Genomic DNA, 14,213 nt, shown 5'->3' with positions numbered 1-14,213 from the left:
TTTGTGTTTGGCCAATCCAAGTTCAAGTAATTTGCCTATATATATTTATATATATATCCCCTCATGCTATATGGCGTAGCGGAGGCGTTACGGTGTATATATATATATATATATATATTCTATCTGACTTATCATCCGTAATGAATGCTCGTGATTGAGTGGTCGGAGTATATATATGATTTTATTTTTTTAGTTTTCAGTGGTTATACTAATAAGATGTTGCATTTAGATTTAGAGATTGAGTTATAGTATTAAACATAAAAAATATAAAATGAGAAAGAAATTTGATACTTTGTACATATTTGATCATGTCCGGAATCTGAGTTAGACGGATCGTCGGGTGAGATAGATAGAATGTTGACCGAGTCGCGATGTTCCGGAGGGGAGTGTGCTGAGACGACTTCTATGTTGACCAAGTCTTCAAAAGTCTTCTAGTCAACACTTCCTGCAGCCAGCGATCGGGTCACCCCGGTCTCTAGTACCCCGAGACTCGAGGCAGATCCGACGAATATATAAATAACAGGCTAATAATATAATAGTGAAAAAAATGAGGAGTGAGTACGGAAAATGTACCCTGCCCCAGGGGGTGCCCTCGGATGGGATGCTGCTCGAGTTGTCGTGACCTGGAAGGGTAGACGAAGGTGTCGGACGAGGAATTGGATCTGACGACGCGGAGCTGAACGTGGTGGCGCGAAACTGGATGCGACCTCGGCACGTAGGTCGGGATAAGATATCGGTACGCAGGTCAGGATAAGCCATCGGCATGTAGGGCGGGATACAATGATGGCACGGAAGCCATAATATGATATCGACACGCAGTCCAAGATATTGCACACAACCCAGGATTTAACACATAGGTCGGACGAGGCAAAGATCGAAACATGACCACGGCTCGAGGGCCGAAACACAACCATGACACAGAGCCAGAACAACGATGGCCCGAGGGTCTGATCAGCGCTGAAAACATACGTCAACATGGATCGAATATCGAATCAGCGTAGGCGATGTATGACTGCGAGGATCGAAGGCGCGACGGTGGGGGGGAGGGGGGGCTGCGGCTTAGAGTAGATTTTGCACTGCCCTGGTCGACGGAGCGACGACGCTGGTAAGGAGAGAGAGGAGAAGAGGTGGGGGTTGGTGACCGGTGACCGGTGTCGGTGCTGGCGAGGAGCATGAGAGGGAGGAAGAAGGCCCCCTTCCTTCCTGTTGGCGGCGTCGGAGAAAATACGAAGAGAAAAGCCCCCTCCAACAGTGCTCCCCCCCCTCTTAAAACCCTATACAGTCCCTAGACAATATTGCCCCTCCTTCTCCCTTTAATTCCTTCTCTGCCCTATATTCATATCTATATCACAAGCATCCCCTTTAAGTCTAGTGAAAGGAGGCACAAGTCCGACTGACTAGACCAAGCCCCAAACAAAATCGCTACCGAACGCGGAATCAGATCACTAGGCTCGTCCTATCACATCGCACGAGTAGCTATTGCGATGTCGAGCAAGTGACTTAAATAGTATCGAGCGAGCGACGAGAAATAATGCGAAGCGCATGCCGAGCCAGCGATCGATCAGATGTTGAGGGAGACTGAGCGATATCGGGAAGACGCTCGAGCGATACTGAGCAGAGTGATCGGGCAATTATGCAAATGACAAGTAAAAAATAAGTGTCGACTGGTCGACGAATGTGGGGCAAAGCGATGAGTGAGACACGAGCAGCGGATGCGTGACAGAGCGACGAACGAGACGCGGACGACGAGTGCGAGGTGAAACGACGAGTGAGTCGCGGGGTACGAATGTCGACTAGGCTATGAGTGTCGAATAGAACGACAATTAACCCAAAATTTGATCGAACATCTGATGGTACTTGGGCGATAGGATGAGTGCTGAACGAGTCATAAGACGATGGGCGAATGATCTCAAGCGCGCGATCGAGAAAATATCGTCCGAGTGACAGTAAATCGCGACCAAGCAAAGAGAGACTGATGGACGAGCAGCGCCGTGAGCGCTATCGAGAAAAATACTGACCAAGCGTCAATAAATCGCGACTGAGTGATAGAGAGAATGATGGACGAGCAGAGTCGTGAGCGCGATCGAGAAAAATATTGATCGAGCTTCAATAAATTGCGACCAGGCAATAGAGAGAATGATAGACGAGCAGAGTCATGAGCGCGACCGAGAAAATACTGACCGAGCTTCAATAAATCGTGACCAGGCAATAGAGAAAATGATGGACGAGCAGAGCCGTGAGCGCGGTCGAGAAAAATACTGACCGAGCGTCAATAAATCGCGACCGGACAATAGAGAGAATGATGGGCGAGCAGAGCCGTGAGCGCGATCGAGAAAAATACTGACCGAGCGTCAATAAATTGTGACCGGGCAATAGAGAGAATGATGGACGAGCAGAGCCGTGAACACGACCGAGAAAAATACTGACCAAGCGTCAATAAATCGCGATCGGGCAATAGAGAGAATGATGGACGAGCAGAGCCGTGAGCGCGACCGAAAAAAATATTGGCCGAGCTTTAATAAATCGCGACCGGGTAATAAAGAGAATGATGGACGAGCAGAGCCGTGAGCGCGACCGAGAAAAATACTGACCGAGCGTCAATAAATTGCGACCGAGTGATCGAGAATGTCGAGCGATGCAAAACGAACGACCGAGCAGATGACCAAGCGATACTGATCGGTCAACTAAGAGAAGGTCAATCGTGTGATCGAAAGAATGTCGGGTGAACGCGAAACCTGTGTGCTAGATAGACACGGGGCCTGAGACTAAACGAGAATGGGAGAAGAGCCCGTGGATCAAGCTCGAATGGTAGCAAAGGCTCAGTGAGCCAAGTCGGTGCAGATCTCAAGAGACTGAAAGCAATCGAGAGCAAAGCCTGTGGATCAGGCACAAACGCGAGTAGAGCCAGAGCCTGTGGATGGAGCGCGAACAGGAGTAGAACAATCAGGCGGTTATGCGAATGCCAAGCAAGGAGGAAAGTGGCTATCGACCGAGTAGCAACTTCGAGGTAAAGCGATGAGTGAGATACGAGGCACGAGTTCCGAGCAAAGCAGCAAGTGATGCAAGAGCGATGAGTGCTGAGCATAGCGGTGATTGAAACGCGAATGGTGAGTGTCGGGCAAAACGGCAAGTGAGTCGCGAACGATGAGTGTCAGGCAGAGCGACGAATGAGCGGTGAGCGCCGACCAAGCAACAGAGGTGAGCAAAACGCTAATGATGAGTGTCGGGCAGAGCGGCGAGTAAAGCAAGTATGATGAGCGCCGGGTAGAGTGGTGAGTGAGTGGTGAGTGTCGACTGAGAGGTCATTGGGCGTGAGAGCAAGCTCACTTATAACTCGCACTGAGGCAAGAGTTTGGAATCCCGACCGGGCAGGTCGTTGGGCGTGAGAGCAGGCTCACTTATAACTCACACTGAGCCGAGAGTCTGGAATCCCAACCGGGTAAGTCGTTGGGCATGAGAGTATGCTCACTTATAACTTACACTGAGGCGAGAGTCTGGGACACCGACCGGGCAGATCGTTGGGCATGAGAGCATGCTCACTTATAACTCGTACTGAGGTGAGAGTTTGGGACACCGACCGGGCAGGTCGTTGGGCGTGAGAGCAGACTCACTTATAACTCGCACTGGGTAGAGAGTCTGGGATCCCGACCGGGCAGATCGTTGGGCGTGAGAACATGCTCACTTATAACTCACACTGAGGCGAGAGTCTAGGACACTGACCGGGCAGGTCGTTGGGCATGAGAGCATGTTCACTTATAACTCGGACTGGGGCAAGAGTCTGGGACACCGACCGGGCAGGTCGTTGGGCGTGAGAGCATGCTCACTTATAACTCGCACTGGGGTGAGAGTATGAGATCCCGACCGGGCAGGTCATTGGGCGTGAGAACATGCTCACTTATAACTCACACTGAGGCGAGAGTCTGGAGGCATAAGAGCATGCTCACTTATAACTCGCACTAAGGCAAGAGTCTGAAGTGTGAGAGCAGAGTCACTTATAACTTGCACTGAGGTGAAAATCTAGAAACGTGAGAGCAGACTCACTTATAACTCGCACTGAGACGAGAGTCTGGAACCCGACCGAGAGGTCGTTGGGCGTGAGAGCATGCTCACTTATAACTCGCACTGGGGCGAGAGTCTGGAATCTCGACTGGAAGTGATCCGGAGGCCTGATCAGTACTTGATCTGGAGACCTAATCAGGAATTGATCTGGAGGTCTGACCAAGACTTGATCTGGAGACCTGAGTCACCTGATCAGGAATTGATCTGGAGGTCTGACCAAGACTTGATCTGGAGACCTGACTAGGAATTGATCTGGGGGTCTGACCAAGAAGTAATCCGAAAGTCTGACAAAGAAGCAATCTGGAGGCCTGACCAGGAATTAATCCGGAGGTCTAACCAGGAAGCAATCTGGAGGCCTGACAAAGAAGCAATCCGGAGGTCTAACCAGGAATTAATCCGGAGGTCTGACCAGGAAGCAATCTGGAGGTCTGACAAAGAAGCAATCTGGAGACCTCACCAGGAATTAATCCTGAGGTCTGACCAGGAAGCAATCTGGAGGCTTGACAAAGAAGTAATATGGAGGCCTAACAAAGAAGCAATCTGGAGGCCCGACCAAGAATTAACCGGGAGGTCCGACCAAGACTTGATCTGGAAGCTCGACCGAAAATTAGTCTGGAAGCCCGACCGAAAATTGGTCTAGAAGCCCGACCGAGAGATCGTTAGTGATACTCCAATCCGAGACCGATGGTGATACTCTAGTCCGAGACCAGTGGAGATAACTCGGCCTCGAACGGGGGAGGATAAACCTTGAAGCCCATAGAAGCGGAGCCCGTAGCAATATGAAGGGACAGAACCTTTATCATACCTAATCGCTAAGTGATGTCAGCCGGCTAACTCGAATCCCAAATGCCTGTACAGTCAGTGAGAGAAATAGCGTCGATCCCTTGACTCCCAAATGTCCGCGGAGTCAGGGAGAGATTAATCTGAACCTTGATCATCCAAGGGAGTGAAACACATAGCCATATGAGGGAGCAGAGTCCGTAACCATAGAAGGAAGCAGAGCACCGCGGGTGTAGGTAGCAAATTCTATAGACGTAAGAGGATGCAAAACATGTAGAGGATGCAGAGTATATAATAATAATAGAGTAAAGCGCCTATAGTAGTAAGAGGATGTTGAGCCCCATGATGAAGGGTGCTGAGCCTATATTAGTAAGAGAATGCAGAGCCTCATGGCGAAGGGTGTAGAGCCTATAACACACCTGATCGGGGAGCTGGGCCCCTGGTCCCTGATTGGAGAGTTAGCCTGTAATCAAAGAACGAGACCCCTAGATCCTGATCGGGAAGTCGTACTGCGAGTCAATGATCGGGGAGTTGTGCCCCTAGTGTATGAGCGGGGAGTTGAGCCCTTAGTGTCCGATAAAAAATCGAAGGTCCTAGTCTTTGATCAAGGAACTAGGTTCTTACTCTCTTATCAGGGAGCTATAGCATCTTCTATAACCGTAAAAAGGGAGCAGAGTTTGTAACATACTTGATCGGGGAGCCGTGCCAACCGGATAAGGGTTTATCTCGGTCCCTTAACTCCCGAATACCTGTAGAGTCAGGGAAAAAATATAATGAAAAAACTAACCTGTCAGCCAGCTGAAGCTCCACTCGATCCCTCGACTCCCGAATATCGGTGGAGTGAGGGTAGAGATAATATGTTCTTTGGGATCCTCCGGAACTATGATAATGGCAGAGAACCTCCCAACGTCGCCCATCTTCACGTTCCAGAACAGGTGGAGAAGATTCCCACAGACGGCGCCAAATTGATCATGTCCGAAATCTGAGTCAGACGGACCGTCGGGTGAGGTGGATGGAATGTTGACCGAGTCGTGATGTTACGAAGGGGGGTGTGCTGAGATGACTTCTATGTTGATCAAGTCTTCAAAAGTCTTCTAATCAACACTACCTGCAGCCAGCGATCGGGTCACCCCAGTCTCTAGTACCAGGCTAATAATATAATAGTGAAATAAATGAGGGGTGAGTACGGAAAACATACCCTGGCCCAAGGGGCGCCGTCGGATGGGATGCTGCTCGAGTTGTCGTGACCTGGAAAGGTAGACGAAGGTATCGGACGAGGAGCTGGATCTGACGACGTGGAGCTGAATGTGGTGTCATGAATCCGGATGTGACCTCGGCACGCAGGTCGGGATAAGATATCGGTATACAGGCCGGGATAAGACATCGACACGCAGGCTTGGATGCAATGATGGCACGGAAGCCTGAACATGATATCGGCACGCAAGCCAAGATATTGCACACAACCCAGGATTTAACACATAGGTCGGACGAGGCAAAGACCGAAACATAACCACGACTTGAGGGCCGAAACACAACCATGACATAGAGCCAGAACAACGATGGTCTGAGGGTCTGATCAGTGCTGAAAACATACGTCAACATGGATCGAATATCGAATCGGCACAGGCGATGTATGACTGCGAGGATCGAAGGCACGACGGTAGAGGGGGGGGGGACAGTTGTGGCTTAGAGCAGATTTTGCGCTGCCCTGGTCGACGGAGCGACGGACGCCGGTAAAGAGGGAGAGGAGAAGAGGTGGAGGTCGCTGGCCGACGTCGACGCTGGCGAGGAGCCTGAGAGGGAGGAAGAAGGCCCCCTTCCTTCCTGTTGGCGGCATCAGAGAAAAAACGAAGTCCCTAGAGAATATTGCCCCTCCCCCCCTTAATTCCTTCTCTGCCCTATATCCATATCTATATCAATACTTATCCTACACACTCATGGACTATCCTCACAAGTCTAGGCACCCAAAGCCCCTCCCGGATGCCCCAATTCACTTTTAAGAATCGGGGTGTTCAGGAGAACATCCGGGCACCTGGACCAAGGTTGCCTAGGAGTGTATATATATGATTTTTTTTTTTAAAAGTTTTCAGTGCAGTTAGGTTTAGAGATTGAGTTATAATATTAAACGTAAAAAAAATATAAAAAGAGAAAGAGATTTGATACTCTACACATCCTTATCCTACACACTCATGGACTATCCTCACAAGTTCAGGCGCTCGAAGCCCCTCTCGGATGCCCCAATTCACTTTGAAGAATCGGGACGTCCGAGAAGACATTCTCAGGCATCTAGACCTGCGAAGGTTGTCTAAGAATGTGCAAGATAAGGATGTACAAATTAATATATATATATATATATATATATATATATATATATATATATATATATATATATATATATATATATATATAATCATCAATTAATTTTATCAAAATTGCCCCTCAATCTTATATGTTTGAAAATTTGAGGGGAAAGTATTATACCGTTGCTCCACTGCCCTAGGGCAAAAAGAATAGTGTGGCTGCACCATTTAACTCAATTGATCCAATACAATTTTCCTAGTTGACCCAATTGACTTTTTTTTTTTTTTTTGTTATGCTTCATTTGTCATGATTATCCTATTTAACTTGATTAGTTAGCTTAATCTACTTAATTTGTTTATCTAAATTACTCCTCTTGATTAGACCAAATAAGTCGAATTGCTCAACTTAATCTATTCCTCAATCTACTAGCTTCTTTCACCTTAATACTGAATTTCTTAGTCTAATCAGCTCACTTAACCTAGTCGACTTGCTAAACTTATCCTATTCACGTGATCCCCGCTCGACTCAATTTGTTCAGTCCATTCAGTCACTCAACTTATTGTGCTCGTTTAACTTGTCCCTACTTACTTGTATGGTCCATTCGACTTGCTCAATTTACTTAACGCCAGGGCAATCAACTGGCCCTCGCCTTGACTAAATCAGGAACAGCACTACAGCAGCCTCCCAAGTCCCGGTTAGTTCTCTTACGGTTGGGTCGGCTGTTGAACACCATTAAGCTACTCACGAGGCATTAACTCTGTCTCCCACTCCCCACACCCACCCATCCACTGTTCTTTCTTCCCCGTTTCCTTCCTCTACCACCCACCCATCCTCCCTATTTTTGTTTTCATCTTCAGACATAAAGAATCAGCAACATCTCTGATTCACACACTTCTTCTTTAACCTCACTATTGTCTCCTCTCTCGATATAATTTCATTGCTCTCTTGTCTTATCACTTCATCTCCATGATCTCTGTGCGCTCATTTTGTTTTTACTTGTAATTTTACAAGATTTTGGCGACTAGCACTGTGCATCAAGATGCTCGTTAGTGTTGGAGCCGAGTAGCTATGCATTAGTTGTTAGTGTGCGTGACTTCCATAATAGTTCTGTTGGTCCCTGAAGAAAATGGTTGACAATCTATTTGTATCATAGTCAAGATAGCAGACAAAAACTTAATAATAAATGTGGGAGTTTTGTGCCAACCTGGAGTCCAGATGAAGCATCACCTCAGTACAAGTGAATGATTGGCTCTTGGTTCTTTCCTTCCACTTCCTTTGGCCAGAAAGATGATGTTTCTTTGCTAGAGTTACCATTGCTTCATAATTATAATATGCTCAAATCTCTGCTACTCACTTGAAATGTGGAAAGAGGCTGTGGATGGTGTCATCAGACTGCAGTAGATTTGCAAGAGATAAGACCATTAGAGATTCAACTCTATTTTACAGTTCAAAGGCTGTCTAATTTCTTTGTAATTAATAACTGAAAGATGGAAGGCAAGTGTCATCTTATTGGTTAACACAGGCTCAATGTCAGAATGACTGCAGGTAATGGACCACCAATCATATTACTTAAATGAAACTGATGAATCCATGTCTTCTTTAACCTCATGCCTGTTGCTGCAAGGCTTAATGGCTGTTGTCTGCTTAACAAACTGGCAGCTTAATTTTTTAGGGAACCCAAGTCATTTGGCTATTGGCCACAGGTATCTAATTGGATTTTTCTAGTTTGGTTTCATCTCTTTTTAGGAGAAGGGATATTCCTTTCAACACTAAACTGATGTTGCGATGGCTTATGGTAATAATAGATAGCATATGATTGACCATTGCAAAGATTTAGCATAAAACCAGAACAATTTTCTACCTGATGAAAATCACATCTATTTTGCATTTTATTAATGGTGTCTGATAAGGTTCACTCTATCAAATCATGAATTTAAAATCCACACGAGTTTATTCCCATCCACTCTACAAAATTTCAGCAAAACACTTATTAATAAGCTCTTCCGGCAAACTTAATTAATCTGACAAAACTACTAAGCAGGTGCAAACAGTACAAATGAGACACTTTGCTCTCATGAACTTATGGATCTGTTTAATTTCATCTTCTTGGCTGTCGAAGAAGTAGCATGAGGATGAATACCAAGTGAGCTAACTGTAGAATCATCACTTTCATAGCTCACAGATGCAACATCCAGAACCCCAGCTGGGCTCTTTGGCACGGCAGAAACTGATGGAGTTTTGTTACTGAATGCTCTATTCTTCATCAAGTTCATCTCTTGAATCACTTCATGACATCTTAGTACCTTTTCCTGAATTCATTAAACAAAACCATTAATAAATTTGGATATAAACAGATTATCTGAGTAAGTGTGGAACACGGGAGAATAATCTCACTTTATCTACATGTATCCAACAGGCTAAAGTATTGTTGATATCCAGAGTATGATAAGTTTCCAGTGCTGACAGTGCCACTGCTGCAGCAATTTCAGAAGGCTTGAACCCCAGGAAATCAATGCCTGCAGTTAAGTGTTAGTCAAATCCCTGCTAGGCTTGATAATATATTGCAAATCGAATAAGTTACCAACCTTTAACAATGCCCAAAATGAGGTCCATAGAGGAAGAAACTATTGAGCTATCCGGGCATTTGTCATCGTTTAATTTGTACAAAAAGTAATCAATGAATGAAAAAGGCGTCACAACATGCATCCTCCAATTAAGGGTGCTAAGAACAAGAAGTTCCATTCTCTGTATAGTCCTGGCTTCAAATATGTATTTTGCCTCGCCAACCTACTTGTTCACAAATACAGTGAACCAATGAGTAACTAATTATTGAGGTCTAAGATTATCAAAACTGGTTTTCGTTTCCTTCCTGAACCTGCAAGTCGAGAGATGAAGGCACTTCCATTTCCTCCGCCTTGGCAGCAAGAGATAAGCAGGCCACTGATACCAACTGTGTCATCCAAGCTTTGTCTGTCTGAGGCCACAGTCACACAAACATGGCACAGTGAGAAAAATCAAAATTTTCTTCAATGAATATATGCCTTAGTTTTCTTACCGAGAATTCATACGAGGAGAAGAATCGATCCAAGTAATTTACAGATAAATAGGCGCTTAGAGGTCCAAAATTGTAATGTGCATGGACCTGTTCATTTAGAAAGAAAGAAAGAAAATGCATAGTGTTCGAATTGATCGATCTGTCAGGATCATAAATGAGGGAAAATCAAGAAAAAATGAACAATTACTCGCCCTACCTTTTGAATCCAGTCAATGGCATCACTTCTGAGAGCCAGGTCTAGTTGCCCACCCAACAGCCTCTCGGCATAGTCACCGGGTAGCAGATGCTGTGACTCCCTCTCGATCAGCAAAGCAATGCATTCCTCCGAAGGCAAAGAGAAATCCCTCCACATTTCCCCATAAAAATCGAACCTTTCGTCGGGAGATCGGCAAAGGTTGCGCTTTGGGGGTTTTCCTTGGAATTTCTGCTCTTCCTCGCCAAGCCCCAGGACGCTATTGCTGTCCTCTGTGCAGAGTAAGAAGGAGGAAGCATACTTATAGCTGACACCCATTGAAGCCAGATGAAAGGTTGAATCTTTCTTTTGTTTCTCTTCAGAAGGCCCTCTTTGGATATAGAAACAGTGAGGCAAAACTGAACAAGATAGAAGAAATCATAACGGAAGAAGCTGAGAAGGAGTAGAGGCTCTGGGAGGAGAAGCGCGGCCGGGGTTTATATAGGGGAGTAGCTTTGACCTGCAGCAGTGCCATAGTAACTGTGGGTTAGGGGAGTTGTTAGATTCTCACCTCCAAACTTCCATGGTAACTATCAGTTTCACTGACCAACGTGTCGTGGGCTGACCAGCAGATTTTTGTACAAAACTTGCACATTGGTGGAGTAGCAGGGGAAAGAAGGCCTGACCCGGGCTGGCTTTGGGCCAGATCCGGTCCTGGTGTTGACCAGTTGCGCGTTAACGTGGGCCGTCAAGCTGAACCATAACCGACCTAGCATTATGGTTCCAAGCCCCCAAAAATCGACAGACCGTTGGTTAACCATCTGTTTAACTCACCGATTCCAGATTTTTTTTTGTGTATCCGTTGGAATCCAACGGTTCTTAACCATTGGAACCGCTAATAAATAATTATGATTTAGTGTTTGTTATTATCAAAACTCTATAATTAGACAATTCATTTTATCATTTTCATACATATCTTTTCTACTCTCATTATCAATTTTGCATTCTCTATACATTTTTGACTCCAAGTCTCCATTTCTACGCATTTCATTTCTAATTTTCAATTATAATGGAAGAAGGTCGTAAAGGTTCATCATCTTAATCTCGAAAGAAAAATAAAATAGTGAATCCGCATAAGGATCTCAATATTCAATCTAGTAATAAGGAGACCGAGCACCTTTCTACACTTGAAATACAAGAAAATATTACTATAATTATTTCTAAGGTTTAGAAAATTCCTTCTCTAAACTCTTTTATTTTTACGAAACATTTTGAGAATGTCATTGTTTTGTCGGAAGAATTGCGTACAAAATGTAAGTATTATAATACTTTCGACATATTTCAAGCTGACGATGATTATGGGTCATTGAAACAACATGTAGAAATGAAATACCCGACGGAATATAGACTCGATCGTTCTTAAACACAATTATTTAAATTTTCTTCAATTAGCGATAGTATTGATTATAGTTTATTTTTATATTCTGATAATAAATTAAGATAATTATTAGTTAAATTTATTTCTGTAGAATATTTTTTTTTAGTTTTAGATCTAAATACACATTTAAATTTTTTTTTTGTAAAGAATATCTTAATCTGTTAAATGTATTTCTAGGACTACATTTACTTGTACTATTAAAAAAATTAGTAAAATAAGGGGAAAAGAATTTAATTTATGAATTTAATAAATTAAATAATAAAAAATTTTTTGTTCCGATATTTGGAGTGATTATTAGCGAACACATTCGTATATGAGTGTGACTTAGCATTGGATCAAAATTCTTAGAATCTCCAAAAAAATATTGTTAGGTTATAAAGTTTTTGATAAATCACATATTGCTCATAACATTAAACAATTATTACGTTTAATTTTATAAGAATATAGATTAACTCATAAAATATTTTCAATGTTATTAAATAATACTAATTCTAATATCACTTGTATAGAATATCTAAAATTTATTTGTCAACATGTTATTAGTGGTTTATCTTTTCATATTCGTTGCGTATGTAATATTTTAAATTTATATGTTCAAGATGAATTAAAACTTTTAAAAAACTATATTAAACCAATTAGAACTGTAATTTCTTATTTATGATCGCATACATCTATAATGAAATAAAGAGATATATTTTGTAAAACTAATGGAATGAGACTAAAAAATTTTCACGTGATGTACTAGTAAGTTGGAATTAACATATCAATTATTACCAGATTTTTTTCAATATAAAGAATTATTATATTTATTTATTATATAAAATATTAATACTAATATATATTTATTTTCACAACAATGAAATATTTATAGTAGTATTTGTAAAATTTTAAAAGTATTTAACGATGTATCCGGATAATTTTCATGTTTATTATTCCAATGCTCATTTAGTTTTATAGAATTTTTTAGTCTAGTATCAGTTTTAAATAAACATATTAATAATGAATCTTTATTTTCTTTTACATATTAGCTATAAAAACTAAATAAGAAAAATATTTTTTATTTTATTCCTAAAATTTATTTAATTATATTTATTTTAGATCCTAAATTTAAATTAAAAGTTTATAAGAAATATTAACTTTGTATTATGGCGCTTTAATTTTATTTAAAAGATTCTTCTTCTCCTCATTCAGTTAGTATTATATATAATTTTAGAATTTATTTATATGATATGTATAATCAATATTATGTAAAATATGAAATACAAACTAATATTTCTAAGTAATTTAAACTTATAAAAGTACAACTTTGATTAAAAGAACGGATGAAACGTCAATGAGAATCCTCAAGTTTCACACAAGAATTTGAGAATTATTTTAAGACTTATTTCGATTACAATGAAGTAGATAGTAAAAATTTTGATATCCTGAAGTTGTGGTTGCAGAAGTGTTACGACACTCCGGCGACCTAGAGAGGGGAGGGTGATTAGCTCAAATCTATTCTTCAATGATGAGTTGTTGTAGAAAACACTCGAAGCAATGCTAATATCCGAATTTACTTGGTATTCACTTCAAGGAGATGACTAATCCAAGGATCCACACAGAGTACACTCTTCACTATGAAAATTAAATACTCCTTTTCAGAAATACTATGGAGGTGGAGAGACTTCATACAATCTTACCTACAAGAAATACAATGTAAACAAGAAGAAAATACACAATACAAATGAAACCTTACTTGCTTTCTTGTAATTTGCAAATACTTCTTGATCTGTTAGAAAGGAATTAATCATCCACTGTGCACAAGAGTCATGATCAAATTAAGGCATGTATGTAGAATATTGACCTCGAACGAAGGAAATAGGGGCTCCCACGTCTGAATCAGGATAACCAGATATCAAGTAGAGAAGCTTTAGTTGCGACTAGGAAAGGAAGACTTAGTAAGTCGGTTAAACTGAGGAGTAAGGAAATCCTGATAAGTCGGATGGATCGAGAGGGAAGGAAATCTTAATAGGTCGATTGAAATGAGGGGTAAAAAAATCCTAATAAATTAAGAATAAGATGATATCAAGTGGATAGCCTTAAAGAGGATGGTCCTTCATTTGAGGGGAATTGTTAAATTACAATAATTCAGATATAATCATATATTAAAAATACATTGAAAATGATTCTAAACTTCTAAAGAAAATATATCTTTATTGATATAATCTTTTTTAAGTAAAATCTAAAATTAAAATCATAAAAGTTTAAGATTGAAGTGAACAATATTAAGGAGATCTAATTCTTATTCGTCAATAAAAAAAAATCAAATCAATAGCTCAATTTACGTAATATGTGCATCAAAAGCAGACTTATGCATCATACATGAGTTATAATACATATATTTTTAATTTTACACAATTAAATTAATT

General features: G+C 41.8%; 1 protein-coding gene across 1 annotated transcript; it reads right to left on the bottom strand.

Moving 5' to 3' along the window:
* Positions 1-9,111: 9,111 nt before the first annotated feature.
* On the bottom strand, positions 9,112-10,800 carry LOC122007775 (cyclin-D4-1-like). Its single transcript, XM_042563304.1, has 6 exons — positions 10,392-10,800; positions 10,196-10,282; positions 10,016-10,114; positions 9,726-9,927; positions 9,535-9,656; positions 9,112-9,449 (listed from the first exon to the last, which is right to left on the bottom strand). The coding sequence occupies exons 1-6, from the start codon at positions 10,704-10,706 to the stop codon at positions 9,213-9,215; spliced, it is 1,062 nt and encodes a 353-aa protein (XP_042419238.1). The 5' UTR covers positions 10,707-10,800; the 3' UTR covers positions 9,112-9,212.
* Positions 10,801-14,213: the final 3,413 nt, after the last annotated feature.

This window comes from Zingiber officinale, chromosome 8A, assembly GCF_018446385.1.
Source record: "Zingiber officinale cultivar Zhangliang chromosome 8A, Zo_v1.1, whole genome shotgun sequence".
In the NCBI taxonomy this organism is placed as follows: domain Eukaryota; kingdom Viridiplantae; phylum Streptophyta; class Magnoliopsida; order Zingiberales; family Zingiberaceae; genus Zingiber; species Zingiber officinale.
Note: the sequence above shows the minus strand (reverse complement) of the source record. Positions and strands in the feature narration are given on the sequence as shown.